This window comes from Serinus canaria, chromosome 2 (assembly GCF_022539315.1).
Source record: "Serinus canaria isolate serCan28SL12 chromosome 2, serCan2020, whole genome shotgun sequence".
NCBI lineage: Eukaryota > Metazoa > Chordata > Aves > Passeriformes > Fringillidae > Serinus > Serinus canaria.
In genome coordinates, this window is record NC_066315.1 from 51,865,325 (window position 1) to 51,886,701 (window position 21,377).

A 21,377-nucleotide genomic window follows, 5' to 3' on the forward strand; every position below is an offset into this window, starting at 1 on the left:
GAATTTTCCTACACCTGCTTAAAACATGTTGGTGCAGTGCATGCTGCAAAGTGGGGTTACTTGGCTTATCATTAAGGATAAATCCCAGCTGCAGAGATCTAAGAAATCCAGAAGAAGAATTCAACAAATATGGTCAATTTAGTCAGAAACACTTGCTAATTTTTCTGTCTCAAGCATTGCTTTTACTGCTCAATATGCAACTGGTCAGCATTATGGAGGAAATAGGTGAGGGAGTACGTTGATTAATGAAGAAACTGGAAAAATGTAAATAGTGAGGAATATCAAACATTTAGAGTATTCTACATATAAGGTCAGTAGAAGGTTTTGGAGAAGGAATGGGAAAAGGGGCAAGTGAAAAAAAGGTTTAGGCTTCAGTGGAAAATGCTGTGGGGAATTGTAGGCTTTGGGAACCAAAAAGAGCATTAAAAGTTGATGAGTAATTGAGCTATATGGAATAGATTATCTCATGGTGTATTAACTTCCTTGTGTTGATTAACCTCAGGATGTTTAAGTAGGTGTTGGTTAATAGGAGACTAGGGAGAAGGATTTGGGAAGAATGGGGCAGTATGCATGAGAAGAGGGTGGGATCCTGGAGCTAGATGATGAATTGTAAAACTATCATGGGGAAATATTGGATGTTCCTCCTGTATTCTCACATGCCTTCAACAGCATCTACTTTTAACCATTTTCAGAGACTGGTCTTGTGTACTGAGCCACTATGAATGTATTTCTGCTTTTATGTTAGCATATGTATGGTCTCTGTGAAAGGGAGAAGGTTTGTCCACCTGTGGTTATGGCTGGCAAATGAGGCCAAAGAGTAGTGCCAAGCAGAAAAATATGGAAATGGCTTAGCTGGAAAAGCAGACCTCTCTGTAGTAACAGGTGATTGGTTAGGCCACCTTAGGATAAGGGATGAGAGGAGTTAGAAGGTGCTGGAATGAGAAGCTAAGGATGGGAGTCATTACCTTCTATAGAATCCTTAATTCTATTCTCTAGAAGAGCTTTTTCCCAAACACAAATCCATTTCTGTGATTTTCTGAATATAAAGAACATTTCTTGCCACAGCCCACTGCGCACCTTATCCTACTGCATTCACCCCCTTCATCCGGCTAACTTTGCTCTTGGGTTTACTAATGCTTTCTGGCACAGGCCTTTGCTTCAGTATTACAAAATAGAGAACTCTTGATTGAGTGGTACTGCTTGTGCTGGCACTGCAGCCACAACCATAAAAAGTAGATTGAAACAACAAGTAACTTCATCAAACAATCTAGCTTTTCTTGAAAATGCGTTTGCCTCCAGCATCTTCAGTACATTTTAACAATATGAGAATTTTAGTATTTTGTTAGCAAGATGTTTTTTGACTGGAGAGCCCTAAGAAAATGAGATGTACGGAGAATAATTTCTGAAATATTTCCTGGCAGTCTGGTATCTGCCTGCTCTACATACCCATGGGAAGAAAAGATGTTGGAGGACAGCTGTTTCTAGAAGCTTGCCAGTGGGGTCTGTATCATATCAGCAGTGTCAGTCATTCACCTTTGAGAATAGGATATATTGTTTACATTCACAGAAATGAGGAATATTGTAGGAAAATATTATAAGCAAAGACACATTTTTGATTTAAAAAGCTTAAAATCCCTGTGTCTTTGTAAAGTTCAAATGATCCTAAGATGCTTAGCAGAAATCACAGTTAATTTTTCAGCTCTAAGTTTGTGTGCTACTTATTTGAAGGAGGTGCGGAATTCATTGCATTCAGCACAATTGTCTCTGCCTTCAAAGAGTAACTAAGCCTGACTAAGCAGTACTGGAGCCACTAAAATCTCAATAATACTTTTTGATAGCTAGTTATTATTTAATTTTAATTGCATTATATTGCACAGACATAGTTCAATAGAGTACCTAAATATCCCAGTCAAGATCAGGGCTGTGATGTTGAAGAGTTTGCAGACAGAGGCCAACATGTGTTTTCTACCATGTTATGGGAAACTGTTTCCACCCAAGAGTTAGCTAAGAGTTTAATCCTACAATTAGTATGCTCTCTGCCCAGAAACTATCACTTGCAGCACGGCAAGACAGATGTATTTTGGATTAGAAAGAAATCTTTCCCATCACAGAGTAATACCCAATTTATCAGATATAACTTGGGACAGTGGTTCATACTCCTCTGAAGCATCTCTGGGAGAAAGAATATCAGAAAATTGTTACTTGCATTTCATTCCAATACAAAGTGGAGCCCATTCTCTCAGTCACTGTATAAACAAATAGTAAGCAGTGACTGGAGTTCCTAACTTTTCGTAATCTAAATAGACAAGTCTGACACAACTGTGCAGGAAATACAAAGATACGGCAATGGAACATGATTTGCCTATGATCATCAAGTTGATTGGTAAAAATCCAGTTGTTTGAATTCCCAGCTCAACAGTCTGAACTATGGTTGACCTTACTGTTAGATGATGATTACTTTCTTCTGATGAGTTTTATATATTTTCATCATTTTCATTTGTATTTGGTGTTGTTTCTTTATCAAAACTTCTCTACAGAGAATAAGCTCTGGGAGGAGCAGGAAGCTAGTTGCATGACTTCTGTGGAAAAGAACAAAGCTATAATGTAACAGATCTATAATCAAGGTAAATTTAAATCTTTGGATCTCATAGCAAGCAGTTACTCTTACTGTAATGTAATACATATACAGTATCGATGTTTAAAAAGTGTACCATCAAGGATTACTTTAAACAAAATAGCATCTGGCTTTGAAATTAATGAATATAATCTGTTACAGGTACATATATAAAGCATGATGTAATTCCTGGCATTCTTCTGTTGATATAGTATCTGAAAGTTGGGAAGAAAACATTAGGAATCCAAGAAAGCGACACAAATAATTTGATTTTATGATTTTTTTCCCTGGAAGTAGATTAACAAGCATTACAAACATGCCCTACACCTGTAAGATCTAGTTATATGGCAGGTAACTAGGGAATTACTCTGGTTTAAAATGAAATCTGCACATTGAATCAATCTGAGAACAGCTGGCTTAGAAATCAGCCTGAGAATCAGAATAATCTGTGAGAGGTATTTGTGTTAGTATTAAACATTTTTGCATGCTCAGTGCAGAAGACAGCCCTGAGCTTTGTGGATTAGGAAGTGGCTGGTATGGCTTTCTGAAATTGGGCTGCCTTGTTAAGAATGGAAAGCTCAGTTAAAACTTAGTTATGAGAACCTGTGGGAGCCCTTGTGATTTACTGCTGAGCATTGAAAATTCATATTTTAAAAGGCAGAGTTTTCAGTCAAATTCATGTCAAAAATATTAGCAAATAAGGTTCTGGTCATTTCTGCAGCATGTAATTTCTTTTTGGGCGAGAGCTATATACTGATATGTAAGTGTATCTGATAAGCAATAGAAGGGCAAATGAAAAAAAGAAACTGTTTTTTAATAGTTAAATACAAATACAGTTGGAGGACGAATTAAAACATTCACTTTGGAAAGGTCTTTCTGAATACAAGGAATCAGTTCCTTATTACTGGAATTTTAATCTGATGATTAGACTGATGATTAGACTTTGTTAAATTGTACTGTGTTCTGGAGCAATCTACCAGCACCATGGCAGAGCAGGCATTCACTTATTTCAGCATCTCTAGTTCCAATGTTAGTATGTGAATCCCATTTTTTTCAATACAGCTACTTTTAATCCACACTTTTATATATGCTATTGCAACCTGAGTATGGATGCTTTTTCCTTGAATTTTCCTTAACATGAGGCCTGTAAAAATAATTTACATCACCTCAAAAAAAAAAAAAAAGGAAATTTTAAGAGAAAATTGACTAAAGGAAAATCAACCAAAAGCTAAAATTAAATGGAAACAAAACCTGTTAGTATGGAACAAATGTGCCCACACACAGACTTGCTCAAAATAATTATATGAACTAAACCCAACTGTTATTTTGGTTCAGGTTGATTTTTTTTTTTTTTTAAATTATTCTTTTTGTTTCTTGGTTTGCTGGTTTTTTGGGTTTGGGTTTTTTTTTTGGTTTGTGGGTCTTTTGTGTGTGTGTTTGTGTGTTTGTGTGTGTGTGTGTGTGTGTGCAGAGAAGCCGTAGGACCTCTGGCAATTAAAATGTAATTGTTCCTGTGGTGCAAATATTTACATCCAGTCTAAGGCCCTTTCAAATTGCCAGTGCAGTGTAAAAGAGACAGAGCATCACTGAAAATGAAGTTAGAGATATCAAGAGCAGAGGCAGCAAGGCCTCTCATATTTTATATGGATTTTTTAGGAGACAGCATTTGCCAATTGTATGAAGTAAAATAAGAAGAGTGGTTGAAGGGTTTGCAGTGAAAAAGCAGATTGCTGAAAGCAGAAGAAATATATTAAATGAAAATCCACAAAAACAAATGGCAAAGGATAAAAGGTGAGGGGCTGTGTAGGAGGGAGATGCAACTGATGATCCCAGACATTTGGGATGGAAAAATTCCATTAAAACTAAGCACCTGCTGCTTAAGATTTGGGCTTCAAAATTACAAACCATGTCAGTAAAAGCATTTTTATTTGCAGTTTAAAGGGCAACTGAAGGAAACAGTCAAAGTATTAAGAGAAGGAAAAAGAGAATGGGGAAATATTTTGTGAAACTGATCTGCTCACTTTTAAGGTAGGGTATTCATTAGGCACGGCTGGTTTCAGTTTGCTTATAATTTTTATTCCCCAGCTTTTCAGTTGACTTCTTGAGCAAAAAGGGACTTTAGCTCAATTTAGTTTAGTAAGGAGGTAGGCAACCATTCTTTGGATGGCTTCCTAACCTTGTGCCTCATTCCTCTTCATGGGTGTGTCTGACTTAAATTTCTGGTTGCTAATCCTACTCTAGTCTTTGTGGGGGAGGAGAGATGATTTCTGACTCTTTTGCCCACTCTAGGGTAGAACATAAAACTGAAATCCTTCTGATGGAGTAAAGGCTGGCAAATGTTAGAAGCCACAAGAGCTTTAATGGAGAACCAGCCTATACTTAAGCGACATTCACACACTCGCACTGGCATGCCTGCAGAACCAAAAACCATACTGAAGGCTGCTTGGTTTGACATGGTTTTTTCTCCTACCCATACTGCTTTGATATTTGCAAGAAGATGAGTTGAATATCACATGTCAGGGGTTGGCAGCAAACAGTGGAAAAAAAGAAAAACTGTTCCCAGCCCTCCACACTGAGACAGAATTGATCTAGTTGTCACTTACAAATTACAAATCAATGGAAAAACCTAGCCTAATATGCAGTGTGCTCTCTCTCTAACCCCATTTACAGACTGCAATTTAAACACACTGCTTCCCTCTAAAGAACTTAATATTAACCTGATGATTTCTTTTAAATATGAAATTAGAAAAAGAAAAGAAATGGCTGAAAGAAGTTATATGTCTAGGATGTTACTTTCTTCTGCTCAAGGAAGGATACTCTCTTCTCTTGTCTGCTTTGAATACCAGATGTCTCTGCACAGTCAAATGGAGGCATCCTGAAAGGGAAAGGTTTTCAAATGTCCTCAGTTTTTACTGGAAAATGGGCCCCTTTAAAGATGTCTCAAGTATGACACTCAAAGAATTATCCCAGGTTGCACAGAGCTTTTCAAAACTCAGCCAGCATTTTTAGTAGCCTATGCCTCAAAGAGTCTGGGCACCTTACCCAAAAAGAACTAAAAATGTAATTTGCAGTTCTTCAAGCAATCCAAAACAAAGTATCAAATCCCTTCCCATTTTCCTTTGCCAGGGAAAGTCCCTATGCACTAGAACTGGCCTCATTCTGCTACACAGGGGACAGCAGAAGTAAATGGAGGGTGGAGTGGGAGAGCTTTTGGAAGAATGATCAGGCTGTGCACAGTGCTCAGTCCTACTTAATCATAGGTGCCTTGCTTGTAAATTGATTTCCAAATATTTCCATGGTGCTCAAACATAGTGTTACCTGGCTCTCATCTGTGCTGAAGTATTTCAACCAACAGAATTTCCTTGGCTGTGCTGCAACTGATGGCTTTTCCCATTGTTTTAATACTCACTCTGAAGATACTTATTTTGTGTGGGTCACCAACCAGGGAAGAAAGTATCAACTGACTGTTGAATTTTCCAAATGTGGAGGTTTATATGTCTGTGTATTGTGGCCACAGAGGAACAATCTGAAGACATGTAGAATAAAGGAGCATAGCAATATCCGTACAGCACATGACAGACACATGATTTGACATCTAACTAAATGTCTAATCTGTGCCTTTTAAAAATAAAATACTCCTTCTGAGACTTAAGCTTTTGGCTAAAACAAGTGATTGTTGAGGAAAAAATAATCGATGTGAAAGTCTTAAAAAGTGGCTGGAGGCAGTTTTGCTACAGGTGGACTCAGGAAGGCTTTCATTTCTCAGTTTCTTTCTTTTGATTTCTCAGTTTTCTTTCTCTTTTTCTAAGATGGATGTTGTAAGACATTAATCATCCTATATAAATGAATAAGTAATATACCAATAATATAAGTAATATACCAGTGGGTTGTGGGGAGGTTAGGGAACTCAATTAAAGCAATTTGGTAGAATGCTCCTGCCACAAACCATTTGCCAACCAGTTTACTTTCTATTCTGGCTGCCAACCATTGCTGTCAAAGGGGATGTTACAGTGTGGTCTAATACTATTAGACAGGGATGCCAGAATAGGACTGTGCAACAAACACCTCTGGCTTTGAAAAGGCACTTAAAGAAGCATGATGGGAGCCATCAAAAATAATAATTTTAACAAAAATTTCCATTACGAGGTGTACTGAAAAGAGCTGGTCTGCTCTTTAGAGTCATAAAAAAGGGACATAGAAAACTATTTATCTTCTGCAAAATAATCTGTCCTGTGTTTTGATGTCCAGGATTACAGAAATAACTAGAGGAATACTTAAAGGACAGGCCACAGGAAAATGTTCTCTGGGAGCTGGAATATCAGGCTTGTGAACCTTTTCAGGGTGTTTGGGAACAAGAAATGCATTTTCAAAAGCTTCTTAGGGGAGCTTTTTGTGTATTCTTTTGAATTTGTGTTAATGGAAGGCCCAAATGTTTTTAATTTTTAGTTATTTTCACCAGTTGTTTGAAGAAAGCTTGAAGCCTCCTATCCTGAAAAAGTACCCTTTGAGTAAGCAAGACAAATTATACCCAGACTTAGGATTAGGCTGTGCATGTCCTTCAGTGTGCATTGTCTTGCATCCCTGAATTATCAGCTTCATGTATCTGGGCTTCGGCTGGTTGCCTAAAGAGTAAGGAAAAGCTCATCTGCAAGGAAGAGCTCATCTCCTCCCACTCTGATGATGCACAGCTGGCCAAGAGGATTACTTTTTGGGTCTCTGAAAAGCCAAAGAATCTAGCTTATAGCTGGAGACAGGACACAGGAAAGGACAAATTGGTGCACTGAGGAGATACAGATTGGGTTGGCTGGCGTGTCTTATTCCAACATGCAGGCTCACACTAACCACAAGGCATGGGACTCAGAAATAGTTTTCACCAGGCTCAGTAGGAGAGCCTCCGGTAGCTGCTTGCCTTCCTGTTCAGCTGAGGGCATGATTCACCTTCCAGATCATGTGAGTGTGTCGCAACTAGGCAATGCTCTGTCCTTACAAGAGGCTCATTTCAGGTAGCATTTTGTTTTCTCTTGTTCCATGCATGCAAGCATTCTTCTCTTTAATTTCTCTCCATATGATGCAGTAGTTAAGGCCTTTGGGCTTACAGTAAAGATGCAACATGAAACTATGTGTGGCTAGACCTTCTAAGTATCACAGGAGATTCAGACAGGCCATTTTAACCCCAGCCCTGTTGTGTGGAAACAGTTTTGCTTATGGGCATTTAAGAAATTAATATGTTTTTAGTTCAGAAATAACCACTGTAAACATATTATGATCTGACCTCCTGTATAGTACAAGTTCAGCTTCACTCTGTAATTTCTGCATTAGGTACACAACCTGTGGTTAACCAGCATCCTGTGGTGGGATTATGTATTGAGTTTTGTATTGATTAGGTTATGACTTGAGACAAATTATGTTTTTAGCTTGGATTTTCAGTAGTTTAGGCTTGTGCCTGCAGGATTTTCCTTTTAGAGTTTTGCAGGGATTCTCCCAGCAAATTGTCTTTGCCATGTAGTTGTTCAGCTCCTTCCTGCAAGAACAATAAAAAACCCCTAGAACACACCTTCCACAGTACTGTAGAAAACATACTTAAATTCTGGCACTAAATAGCATTTTACTTCAAACTTATATCCTTGATAAAATTGATGTGTAATCATTATGACCTGAACTATCCTCTTGTCCTTTAAGCCTTCTACAGTATGTGCTAGATGTATCTGACAGCGCTGTGTCTGTACTTAGTGGTAAGCCGTTTGCACTCAAACAGAATATATAACAATTGCATTCTTGGGGGTTTTTTCTGAGTGTCATCAGGGCAGTAATTTGGGCATCTGTCCTTCAGCAGTTGCCATTTTTCACAACACTGTTAAGGACTTATTTACCTTGGGATTTCTACACTTTTTGTCAAGATTGACAGATTCAGAAGTTACTGTGTGTGGCAGGGACAAGGCAGACAAACAGATGATTAGAAAGACAGCACAGACACATAAACTTGTTTCCTTAGGAAATGGAGCTACAGATTATTGCCTAGAGAATTTATGGTTCTTTAAAATTGCTACCTCTGTGTATTCTCACTGGTCATCTTCCTTCCTGTCTTACTTTAAATCCTTTCTTGAGGTCTTTGGGGGTTTCAGGAAGGAGTGGGACCATGTGAGTCCATGCAAAAAGTTGGGACAAAATTTCAGCATTGTGAGATGATACATGTAGGAAGAAGTAGACACCACCATACTGCAACTTTTTTAAAAGCTTTTGGGTGCCAAGAGTCCTATCACAAAATTGTGTAACTCCAATAGCACAATTATGTGGGATTACTCTCAAATATGCAACCAGAGTGACTGATAAATTATTTCCTTTACTCCAGCAGTCATGCAGTATTAATTAGGTACAGTGAGTATTGTGTCTCTTGGAAAATGTAAAGAGTTATATAAATGTTGAGTGAGATTTACCCTGATTATATCCAAGATGTTGGTTGATAAATAAACTATTTTTAATGCATTTCTTTACATGCAGCTTCAGGTGAGAAAGCAGCAGTAAGGAAGGAGGAGCAAGACTTTGAATATTATTTCCTTAATTACTTTTTTTCCAATCTATTATGAGTTGTTCTTAAAAGGTAAATCACCTGCTCTAATGTAATGCAAAAAGAAATATTTTTCCCAGCAATTAAATAGATTCCCAAAAAGTCTCCCAAGCTCGTAAACTTTCAGATCTATGGTAAGAAAAAGAAAAATATGAGAATTTTCCAGTCGAGATGGAGCAGGTCAATAATTCTAGAGATTACTTTGAAGTCTGTGAGCACTAGTCATACTGGCCAGTACTGTATAATGAGCTTTTTTGTCTTGTGTACTTTTCTGCTTTGATTTTCACCAAGGGGAAGAAACCTGGTATAAAGTGGTGTAGCCAAGCTGTGCAGTGCTGTGTGCTTGGGCATACCATCTTCTCAGCGGGGAACAATAGATTGACAGAAGTCATGGCTGGGACCAATGGGAAGAAACCATACACTCAAAATGCAGTTGCCCTGGTCTACTCCTCATATCATATCCCTGCACACATCATTTCCAACACCCATATATTCTTCATGAAGCCCCTCTCATGGACTTTTGTATTGCTTTCCTTTTCATTGTCTTAAAAGTCACTACTTCTTTCCTGCTGATCTCCTTCAGGCCAGTTTCATAACCAGTTGATTGCATGCTCCAAACACTTGACCTATAGCATATAAGGGATCTGCATGCAAATGCGTTGGCTTTGGGCCATCATTCTTAACTGTTGATGATATTTCATTGGAATTGCAAAACTGCTGTGTAGCAACACCACGTTATTGAAAGAGGCATACATGTTTGTTTTGTGTGGTGGGTTGACTCTGGCTGCACACCAGCTGCCCACCAAAGCTGCTCTAGTACTCACCTCCTCTGCTGGTCGGGGAAGGGGTTGAGATAGGAACACAGAAAAATCAGTGTCATGAGCAAAACAAACTCAACTTGGGGAATAATGAATCTATTTCCCATCAAGTCACAGTAGGATAATGAGATATAAAACTATACCTTAACAACACATTCTCCCTACCCTTCCCTTCTTCCTGCCCTTAACTATACTCCTGGTTCTCTACCTTCTCTCCCATAGTGATGGTGGGGGTGGGGGGAAGAGGGGCTTGTGAACAGTTCATCACAGATTTCTGCTGCTCCTTCCTCTTTAGTGGGAGGACTCACACTCTTCCCTGCTCCAGTGTGGGGTTCTTCTCATAGGTTATAGTCCTCTACAAACTTCTCCAACATGAGTCCTTCCCAGAGGCTGTAGTTCTTCATGAAGGTGAACCCACCCCCATGGTGGGTCCATTCCATGCCCTTCAAACGGTCTGCTACAGTGTGGAAATCCAGAGGGTTACAGGTCCTGCTAGCAAACCTGCTCCAGCATGGGCTCCTCTCTCCACCAGTCCACAGCTCCCACCGGGAGCCTGCTTCACTGTGGGTTTCCAATGGGATCACAGCCTCCTTCAGGCTGCTCTGGCTTGGGGTCCTCCAGAGGCTGCAGATTGGTCTCTGTTGCCCTGTGGATCCCCAGGGGTTAAAGGGCTACAGCTGCCTCACCATGGTCTTCACTACAGGCTGCAAGGGAATCCCTGCTCTGGTACCTGGAGCACCTCCTCCCACTCCTTCCTCAGTGACCTTGGAATCTACAGGGCCATTTCTCTCCTACATTATAACTTCTGTCTTTTGCTTACTGTTCTGCAGGTTTTTTCCTGTTCTTAAATATGCAGCCCCAGAGCTGCTATCAGCACTGTCCCTGACTGGCTTGGCCTTGTTAAGCAGTGAGTCTGTCTTAGAGCTGGCTGGCATTGGCTTCATTGGATATAGGGAAAATTTCTGGCAGCTGCCAGAAGCTGCCCCTGTAGCCAAAACCTTGCAATGCAAACCAAATACTGTTTGTTTTCATATGATTCCTGCATCTGTATAAATTACACTGTATGCTAGGGTAGAACTAACTAACAAGTGGTGCTGTGTTTCTCATTGCTCTTTTTTTGCAAAAGTAGATTATATGTTTCAAGCAGAGTGTATACACATCCATTAGCTCAATTTTTCCCTTTTTTTTCCTTGTCCCACTTGAATAATAACAAATAATCATGACTTTTCTCCTGAGCTTGGCTGTCCCCAGGCCTGATTTTGTCTACATAGTTTGAGAGTTAGATTGCTTCAATATGCTCTAACCTGTGCTGTAGAAAATGTGTTTTCCGGTGGCTGCTGTACAATGCTGGAGGAATGCTATTTGTCAGGACAAAGCAAAGATTATTACCTTTATCCATTTTTATACACTGTGCTTTGCACATTTAATAGAATTGAAATTCACCTTTAATTTCTGCTGTGTGTAGAGTGAAAATGACTTTGCTTCTGCTATCCCAAACTCAGCAATGCCCAGAGACATGTTCCAAAGACTGTTGTGTATTTCACCTGTTTAGGGTGAGTGTTCAAAGGCATCTCACTCTTGCAGGATCCTTCTGGACCTGTTTCAGTGGTTTTATCTCATTTTTGTATTTTGCTTAAATGTGTTTGGTATGTCTTTAACTAATAGCTCAGTGTGATGCTTAGCAGTGCCATAGTAGGTAGGCCCCAAAGAAAAGGAATTTATTGTAATGAAACTCAGTTCAAGTATTCAAAATGTCTTGGCACAATTGTCATTATGGTTGCAATGGATAAAAATTTTGATTTATTATCACACTATTATTTCTTCTAGGTTATATGATGTGCACAGCATGTATTTTAGCAATGTGTCAAAATCAAAGTGATGATAATAATAACAAAATATTAGAATTTAAATGTGGTGAAAGAGCTTTTTGCTTTACTGTCGGTGATAATCATAGCAAAAAGAGAAACAGTCTCCTTTTAATTGAACATGACAAAGGTAAATTACAGCTACCACTCATTCTTTCATTGCTTTTTTCAGGTGACAATAAATGCCCCCTCAACTTCATGCCTGAATGGAGTATGTCCTGCTGACAGCAAGGATGCACAGATGACCACCACCTTTCACCCCCTCACCAGTCACCCTCCTTCTACCCCAGCAAAGGCCTGTTTTCATCTGCAAGGCTCCTGTAACTCACCCACATGCAAATGCTTTTGACCTTAATTAAAGCAGTTCACCTCTCTCTGCCTCTAGGGATGGTTTCCTCATAAGGCAGTTGTGTTTAATTAGCATTTGCATAGCATTCTGCTGGTTGCTTTCCTGGAGCGTTGTTCAGTAGGAGCGTGGGATTGCTGAAGCCTGACTGGCAAGCTTTGCACCCTCTTAATTGACACAGAAGCCAAGTAGAATTTACACAAGGAAAGAACAGAGAATTGTTAATGATGGATCATTAGCAAGTAGCTCCTTTGAATGAATGTAGATAACTTTATAACTCTATCAAAGTGAAAAGTAGCGTGATGAATTATGCATCAAACAATAAAAGCTCAAGGAAGACACTGGTTTTATAATTGCTGTGCAATTTTCCAGCATGCTCTAGTTTGTAAGATTAATTTTCTTTGGGAAGCATGAAGCATTCTGTCTGTTGCACACAATGTCAGTTTTGGTTTTCTCTCTTTAGAGATTTTATTCTGTGCCTTTCAATATCACTGCAAAAACTCCCAGGGTTTGAGATTTATAATTTTTTATGTTAGGAAGAATTTGCACAAGCAAGTGAAATGTCTATAGTTACTAAACCATTGAGGGTTTGCTGATTTCTCGGTGTAAAGAGCTCCCAGATACACACACCTGAAATATGACTGCTTTGTATCTTTTCTTTTTAGAAGAAATTGCATAATAGTTATGTGGCTGTGTTGAATTTCTAGACTAATAAATCCCTAAAGGGCATTTTTACTTTGAAATTATGGTCACAAGCATTTCAGCTGGCACAGAGATCATTCCTGTGGCTTGCACTACTGCCAGTTCTGCCCTCCTAGGGCTCCTACTCACTCCTAAAACAAGGAATTAATACAAATATTGCCCAGTGATGTCACCTTTCCCTTTAAAATGTACTGATCTCTCACTAAAATTTCCCTCTGAAAATTGAACTCAGTGTGTTTGAAGTGAGTAGAATCAGAGGAACAAGTTAATAGAAAACTTATCCCTGATGTTTCTTAGCTTTCATATAATAGTGGGTGAAAGGGTCTGTGAGAGATCTAATCCATCAGCAAGCCCCAGGGATCAGCTGTGGGATCAACTATTCTAGAATAAATCTCCTTTCTAAAGACTGAATTAATACAAATACCACAGCCTCCTCCCGTGGCTTGTTTCAGCATTTTGCTACCCCTACCATTATAAAAGTTTTTTTTTTTTTTTTTTGTTTCCTACCATTTCCTTTGTTGCAATTTAAGTCAAGTATTTCTCATCATGGACAGGAAAAAGGATTTCTTTCCCTCTTCCAGGAAGTTTGCATGGATTTTGGGGGATGTGGTTAGGGTTTATTTTAGTGGTAGTGGTGGGGTTTTTATACATTTTTTGAAAACAGTTGTGAAGTTTTTCTCTAGCCTTTCTCTTTAGGTCCATGATCTCACTTGGTTCAATCTGTCATGTTTCCTCTGAAAATTTCAGTTGCTGTCTTGTGGAAGGTCTCAGGTGTTCCAGATGGCTCTGCAGTGGGGGCCCCACACCAGACAGTGCTCCAGCTGTGACTTGCCAGCCCTAACTAGAGCAAAAATGTGTCCTGCAGGCATCTCTCTTGTTTGTACACCCTTGTATGATGTTTGCCTTTTTCGCAACAGCATGATGTGGTTGACTCATCCTCACTTTGTGATCTAGAATAACCCCTAACTATTCCCACTATCCTGTTTGTCCCCTGCCCTGTATTTATGTAATGAAACATAATTAATTCCCCTTGACAGTATTGAATTTTCACCCTCTTTTATCAGACCATTTCTCCAATGTAGCCAGGTCATTGTAAAATGTGCTTCACGGGAAGCTTTAGCTTTTGAAGTCCTCAGAAAGCTGAGCAGGTAAGATTTGAGTTCCATCAGCCATCCAGGTAAAAATAAACAGATAAGTGCTTCATACTGAACAGATTCCTCTGGAGCTCACTTAAAATGTTCTGTTGCAGAAGATCCCAAGAAGCAATTCTCTGAATATGATTTCCCTCTCAGTATTGCACCTTGTTTTTTGATTTATCTAGACCTTGTTTCTTTAGTCAGTTTATGGAAAATAGCAGAGAATTTTCTTTCTGAAAGTCAAATGTTGATCTGGTGTCCTACGGGTTGAAGAATGTGCTGGTCTTGTCTGGGGTGGAGGCAATTTTCTTTACAGTGGCTGGTATGGGACTGTGTTTCAGATTTGTGCTGAATACATGGTTGATAATATAGAGATTTTTGAAAATTGTTGAGCAGGGCTTTCACAAAGCCTTTCCTGCTTCTCATATTGTCACACTGGCAAGACTGGGGGCACATGGGAGATTGAGAGGAGACACAGCCAGGACAGGTGACCCCAGCTGACCGGAGGGACATTCCAGATTGTATGATATCAAGCTCCATATATAAAGTGGGGTAAAGAAGGGTAAAGGAGAGAACTTTTGGAGTTTTGGCATTTGTCTTCCCAAGTCATTATTACGTGGCCCTGCTCTCCTGGAGGTGGATGAACACCTGCCTGCCTATGGGAAGTAGAGAATTCTTGTTGTTTGTGTGCAAGGCTTTTTCTTTCCCTATTAAACTTTCTTTATCTCAGCCTGTGAGTTTTCTACCTTTACCTGTTCTGATTGTCCCTCTGATCCCACTGGTGGGGGACTGAGCAAATGGCTGTGTGGGGCTTGGCTGCTGGCTAGAGTTAAACCATGACCGAGGGTCATCTCACCTGGCTTGATGTGTGGGTGGTAAAGCTCCCTATCTAGGGCACTTGTCTAGCCTTTCCTCTATGGAGAAACACAGGTGACTGCAATTCATCTGGCCAGGTTTTACTCATTTACCAGTGTCTTAGGAGACGCTGTGTGTACTTTCATCTTCAGTATCTCCAAAGAGTGTCTAAGGAACTAAACTTCCATATCTAGATTATTGATATCTAAATTTAGATGGGATGTATCTCACCTCCAGCCCTTTTCCTGGTAGAAAGACAAAAGATCACACAAACTATTTGTTCTTAAGAGGTACATGCTGGCTATTACTCATCTGCTGAATATTTTCATTGTGATTATTTTATCCAGTATTGAATGAAACTTGAAGTTAAATTATTTGGTCTGCAATTCCCCAATTGTAACTCCTTTCCTTTTTAAACTCAGAAACCATATATAGAATCCTGGAATCATCAGGGTTGGTAAAAGACCTGTAAGATCATCAAGTCCAACCATTAGGCCTTCCAGGAGCATACTTGTCAGAAATGTACCAAATCAGCTTGAAAAATAATGTTTTTCTAGGCACCTTTTGTCTTATTTTGTCTTTCCTGGAGGTGGATGCTTTACTGTATTCAACATTTTATTACAGTTCATGAAGACTGGCAAAAAATAATATAATGGCATGTTTTGGCATCCTGACTGACCTTTGCCAGAATCTCTCCTCAAATAAGTACTAGCTTCATGTAGTAAATTTACCAATTCTTGCTGTGGTTCACTTCCCTTGCTGGTCAATATTCTATTTCTTCAGAATATTGACCAGCAAGGGAAGTGAACCACAGCATGAATTGGTTTTTGAAACATTCTGGTATTTGAAACGTTCTGGTTTTTGAAATGTTCTTTGTACTTCTTTGCATTTCCGAGCAAAGCTGTAGTTTCACAGACAAAGATATAATGAAATACAGCCTTTTTTGTAAATTCTTTTAATGATATCATAAAAGTCATTGCTATTAATAGAGGAATCCTTTTCCCAATAGTATCAAATGTTTTTCAGTTTTGTATTAAAGAAGAGTTTTCAATTAGCAATTAAGGAAACTATCGTCCTCTCTTTCTCCACAAGGCAGGTAATCTTTCATTGCATGTGCTGACTGCATACCTCACTTCTGATCCCAGCATAAATGTGTGGCTCATTCTCCTTTCTGAGTCCGGTAGTAAGGGTATAGCTACTTGTCTGCAGGGACCTACACTGAAATCAGTTCACGACAGAGCACCACTAAAACATGAGATCTGACTACCTGCAATAGGAGAAGACTTCTTATCATTGCCAGCTTCTAGATTTTCTCTTCTGAAATTATTCCTGCCAGAGCAAATAGATCATCGTTGATTTTCTTATGGCTACTGCTACTTGTATTTTTGATAAAACATGTAAAACAAACTGAGGAATACCATGTCTATTCATGCTGTCAGTTGCGTCACTGCAGGATAATGGCGCACACTGCAGAGGTACTTGAGCTGCTGCCAGCTGGAGATGGTGCTGCCCATTGTCTGTGCACTGCTCTGACAACAGTAAAAGTGTGTTAACATGACATTGAATTGTGTCCTTGTGCTTGTGCTGCCTTGTATTGTAGAAATGTGGGGATTTCTGCATCGCATCCTGAGTGGGCATTGCTGGTCAGGTAGCAGAGAGTGGAAGACTGGCAACATAATATGACCCAAAGCAGCCTGATATATATATACACAAATACACATCACTGGAAAAAATGGGAAGATTTTCATAACATTTCATGACTATCCAGCAATTTTGAATTTGAGTGAACTATTTAAAACTGGCTTATTAGTATATTATTGCAAACTGGAATCTTTTTTAGTCTGTAATTTCAGAATATAACATTTCTGTGGTAAGGACTGGGATTAAAACTGGTGCGAAAATGAGGTACTTTTCTTTAAACTAACAATTCAATATAAATATGAGTAGTAACTCTGGAAAATAATTTCCCTCTTTTTTTTTAAATTTTTTTTCAGGACCAGGTGTCAGATACAGTGAATTTGCTATGTCACATCCAAAACCACCTCCACTTGTTGGACAACACACAGTGGAGATACTGAAGAGTGTGCTGGGGTATGAGGATGACGCTATAGAAGAACTGCTTTGCACTGGTGCTGTGGCTCAGCATGAGGTCAGATAAGGAACATTAGCTACATTCCTTCACACTGAGTTCACATTACTTTGTCCTCTCTTTGCTCCCTTCAGTTTCCCTAATGGGACTCAAAGAGAAGACATAATTTAATTCCTAATTTTCCTCCACGTGTGTTTGTATGATTTTAACACTGATGTATCAAATAAACAATCTCATGCTGTCTGAGTGAAAGATTTTCTTGGGGGGTTGGGAATAAATGTAATTATACAGTCCTGTGTGACTACTCATTCTCTCTACTTCACATGGAAAATGGAGTCCTTATCATAATTACAGTAATTGCCTAAACATTTGTCCCCAGAAAGACATGATGTTAGTGAAAAGAAGCAGAAGCTTTAAAATCTTTACACTAGACTCTCCACTCACAGAAAGCTGCTTTGTGTCTTAATAGAAAGTAATTTATTTACAAATTGGTAGTTGATCTGATTGATCTTGAACAGAATTATCCATCCTGAAAACTTTGTGAATCTCAATTTTAGATTAAGAGTAGAGTAACTATTGCAAATTTTACCTCTATTCCATGGAATTCCAAATTACTAATATGGAATTATATTACATTGCACAGTCATGACTATCTCAACATGTTAGCAGAAAGAAGCTGAAATTGACAGTTCTTCAGTTATCAAAAATACCTGTTACAAGACCAGTTGAGAGACAAACTGTGACTGAATACTCTTCTGTAATTTTGTTCAGAAAGGTTCAGGGTCACTCTTGAGAGAAAGGCACCATGCGGTGGAAGAGGCCGGAAGAATTTGATCCATGAGAAATAGTAAAGAAAAGATTAAAGGAGAGCCCTTTCTTCTCTGTAAACCAGTTTGGCAGTTCTTGACTTACAGAAGACATTCCAGGCTCCTCTGTGACAGTATATAATTTGTAGCTAAAGTAAACTCAGTGTATGGGAAGGGTTTAGCCTTTGTTGTGTGCACACTGGGAGCAAGGCAAAGCCTTTCTATTCCTAGAACAGAATAAAACTAAAATCGAGACTCAACGCAAAATATCCATGTTTCTCTCTAAGTATCAGAAACAGGCCTGGCATTATAACTAGCTTGTCACTTTGTTTCCACTCTAACAAACAAGATCCTCTGTGTTACATTTGAACTTAACAACTCTGCATTACCTTCTGGAGGAAGAAAAGAGGTTATTACATAATCAAATTGCAGTGGAACCCCACTGTGGTTACTTATTTTTGAAGCCCAGTGTTTTGGTTCTTTTGTTTGCTTGTTTTCTCTGGTTTTTGTGTTCTTCTAATTTTTTTTTCTGCACTGCATTCCTGGCACCAAACACCATACTCTATCCATGTGCTAAAGACATCATGAGATCCTGGAAGAGTGACTTCTAAAATAAATATAGAAATAGGTCTGAACTGAGAATTGGGACACCATAGGGGAAGAACTGAAACTGAATTGGAAGAGATTTTGATATAGTCCACCTTCCTTTTAATCTAAGGGGAACATCCCCTTTTTAATGAGAAAAGCAGAAATTTGAATTCTGCTTCATATAAAATGGACAATCTGATATCGAACTAAACTTTGTTTACAAAAGAAAAACAGCATCAGATAGCATTCAGAAATAAATTTTCTGGATTCAGTTTTGGGTTCTTCACATTTCTAAGTATCACACACACAAGGTATAGTAAAATATTGCTTAGTTTTGTTAAAGGATTTCTAAAAAAAGAAATTTTTTTTCCTTTGTTTTTCCAAGGAATGGAAATAGCTAATCACCATATCCTTAGCTAATTGGCAGAGCTGCTTTGACTTTAACTTGGTAATGCTGGTTTAGATAAGCTGAATATTGGGCTTTAAACTCCACAAAGTATTTTGTGCAGAGTTCACACACAAACAGTGTTTCCCTTTCTTTTTCTGTTTTTTCATTAGAGTTTTTCCTTTCCAGTTTGCTGTGTTGACAGTCAAATGCCTAAAGGGACAATTGGAGACATTATTTTGTCTCACCTCCAGTAGTTACTGCAACAGGAGAAATTCAGATACCATTTCTCAGTTTTTAAGTCAAACACTCACACAGAGACTGATGCTTACTCTTTAAGTCAGAAATAAATGGAAGCCTTTAAATAGGAGTATCTGGAAGCTAGAAATTCCTTTAGTTTCCTACATCTGATCATGAAGTTTTACCCTTTCATAAGTTTTAGTATTTTGGTTTTGGATGATTTGGAAGACATTTAAATAATTACTATGACATTATTTAAGCTGTTAGAATACCATTTTCCTTTAAAAATGAACAAATAAATGCAGAAAAAGATAAAAAGATATTTAAACAAAATTTACTGCATTCTTCCCAATAATCTTCATGAATAGATGTCTCTAGAGCTCAGTTGCATTTTGACAATACTGTGATTTCAAAATGGTTTTCTCTTGTACCTCAAAACTTGGAACCAGCCATCACATGGGATTCTGGAAATCATACTCCCTCCACTTTTGAGGAAGAAATGTAGTTTGTGATGACTACACACAGTTGCCTCTGGCAATGAATATTTGTTTTTCTCTGCTTAAATTGGAAAGGAATCTTCTGGTGCTGCCATGATGGGAGAGTGTGTGTAGTGCTTGCTTTAATTTGACTTGATTTATATGTCACTGTGTTAAAAAAGAAAATGAAGAAAAAGCCCCCAAAAGCAAAAGAGTGATACAGAACACACCTGTTGTCTAGTTCCAAACAGAACCCACTCAGAGGTGGTTGCCAGGAAGCTTTAACTGCCATTGGAAAAGGAGCTTTCCATTTTGATAAGTGTTCTTGATGCCATGGTCCATGGCCACTTTGGCTCCATTCTCTGCATTTGGGGGTCCCATTGTTCTTGAATCTTCTTCACTATTAAAAATGTTTCCTCAGCCCTCCTCATATAACTGTCTTCCTTTCTTTTCTGTGCAAGCTAGCAAAGCTCTACACCAAGTATAAATCACCCAGAAAACTGCAGAACTGGTCAGGCAGAGTCAGGATTTTGCATAGCCTGAGGATCTCACTGAGGGATACTTTAATGCATCAAATGAAAATTCCAATCAAGAATGGTCGAATGGACAGTAATGGATTTTTCTTGCTCCTGAATGGACCTTGTTCCTGGTAACTCTTTTCCAGAACCTTCCCATGCACTTGGGAAGTCCTCTCATGCTTGTCTGCAATGGGTGGCTTGGAACTGACATACAAAAGAAGGTCTTTTTTGGTTAGTGGCCAGGAGAAACAATCTGCTAATTATCAGAAGCTCACCAGCCTCAGGAGTGATCCAGCTGATGTGCAAAGGCCAGTGAAGCCGTATTGATATGAAGAACAGTCTGTAAAAGAGTATCACGTAAGTGTGATGAGGGGAAACACTCTGTTTCTTCTCAGGTCTATAAAATCAAAATAAAAATGTTATTTTGTCATTTTTATATATTTTAATATTAAAAAAAAATCCAAAACAGAGAAAGGGAAAATAACCCTATCTTTGACTTGCGTACAAAATATGGAAATCTTTTTTAAAGTTCATTGAAATAGATTGATGCCTGATGGTATTAATCAGAGTTTTTGTCTTGCTTCTTCAGAAATTAAAGCTTGTCCCAAACATGTCTAGTGACAATATGTTGAGGCTAAAAGAGCAGTCAGAAATAGTTCTTCCAGGGAGTGTGCATGTGTGCTCAGAAACTGGGGAGAACATTTTTGTTAAATTGCCATATAGCTCTGCCACTCACAGAGCACTGTAATTCCTCAGCCTGGTGAACATGGAGATAAAAGGCAGCTAGGCATCTCTGTAATTGAAATGGTCTTGATTTCTTTTACTGTCTAGATGACAAGACACAGTTAATCCTTTGACCTTCCTAACATTATAGTGCTGTTCTAAAACATATTTATTTCCCCAAAACATATCAAAATGTATTTAATTTCCAAAAGACAGAAGAAAGGTAAAGTACTTTTAGAGTTCAGGAATGCTGGCACAGCTGCTCACATTTCATGTCAGTGACATTAAACAGTGCCAGATACAGTACTTTTCTTAACTGTTTGTTCATTAGGTTTAATGTGGCCTGATGAAATGCTGAAGATTATTAGCTGGTGAAAAAAAACCAACAAACCTGAAAGCAGTTCCTGTAGGATCAAGTAATCTCTCTACACAGAGGCCTCCATGATACTGGCCAATGTGATTAAAATACAGTGGTAGACAGTGATACAGTAACCTTTTTAAAGCTGACAATCAATCAATTCAATTACTATGGGTTTCTGTTGTGACTGGAATTTGGAACAGACGTGAGAAAAATGCCTGGCATCACATATGTCACAGGCCTATGAAACTTTTGAAAGAAGATGATCTATTTTTTGGCTGAACAATGGAGGG

At 38.7% G+C, this 21,377-nt stretch overlaps 1 protein-coding gene across 3 annotated transcripts in view; it reads left to right on the plus strand.

Annotated features, from left to right (window-relative positions):
• Positions 1–17,233, plus strand: part of SUGCT (succinyl-CoA:glutarate-CoA transferase) — a 318,976-nt gene extending 301,743 nt beyond the window's left edge. For 2 of the 3 annotated variants that reach the window (XM_050971781.1, XM_050971782.1), the window contains one exon: positions 16,896–17,233. In XM_050971781.1, the coding sequence (XP_050827738.1) occupies positions 16,896–17,059 (164 nt within the window). In that variant the 3' untranslated portion in view covers positions 17,060–17,233. Of the gene's footprint in view, positions 1–12,034; positions 12,548–16,895 lie in introns of those variants that run through there. The other variant, XM_050971783.1, reaches the window with a different exon arrangement.
• The last annotated feature ends 4,144 nt before the right edge of the window (positions 17,234–21,377 follow it).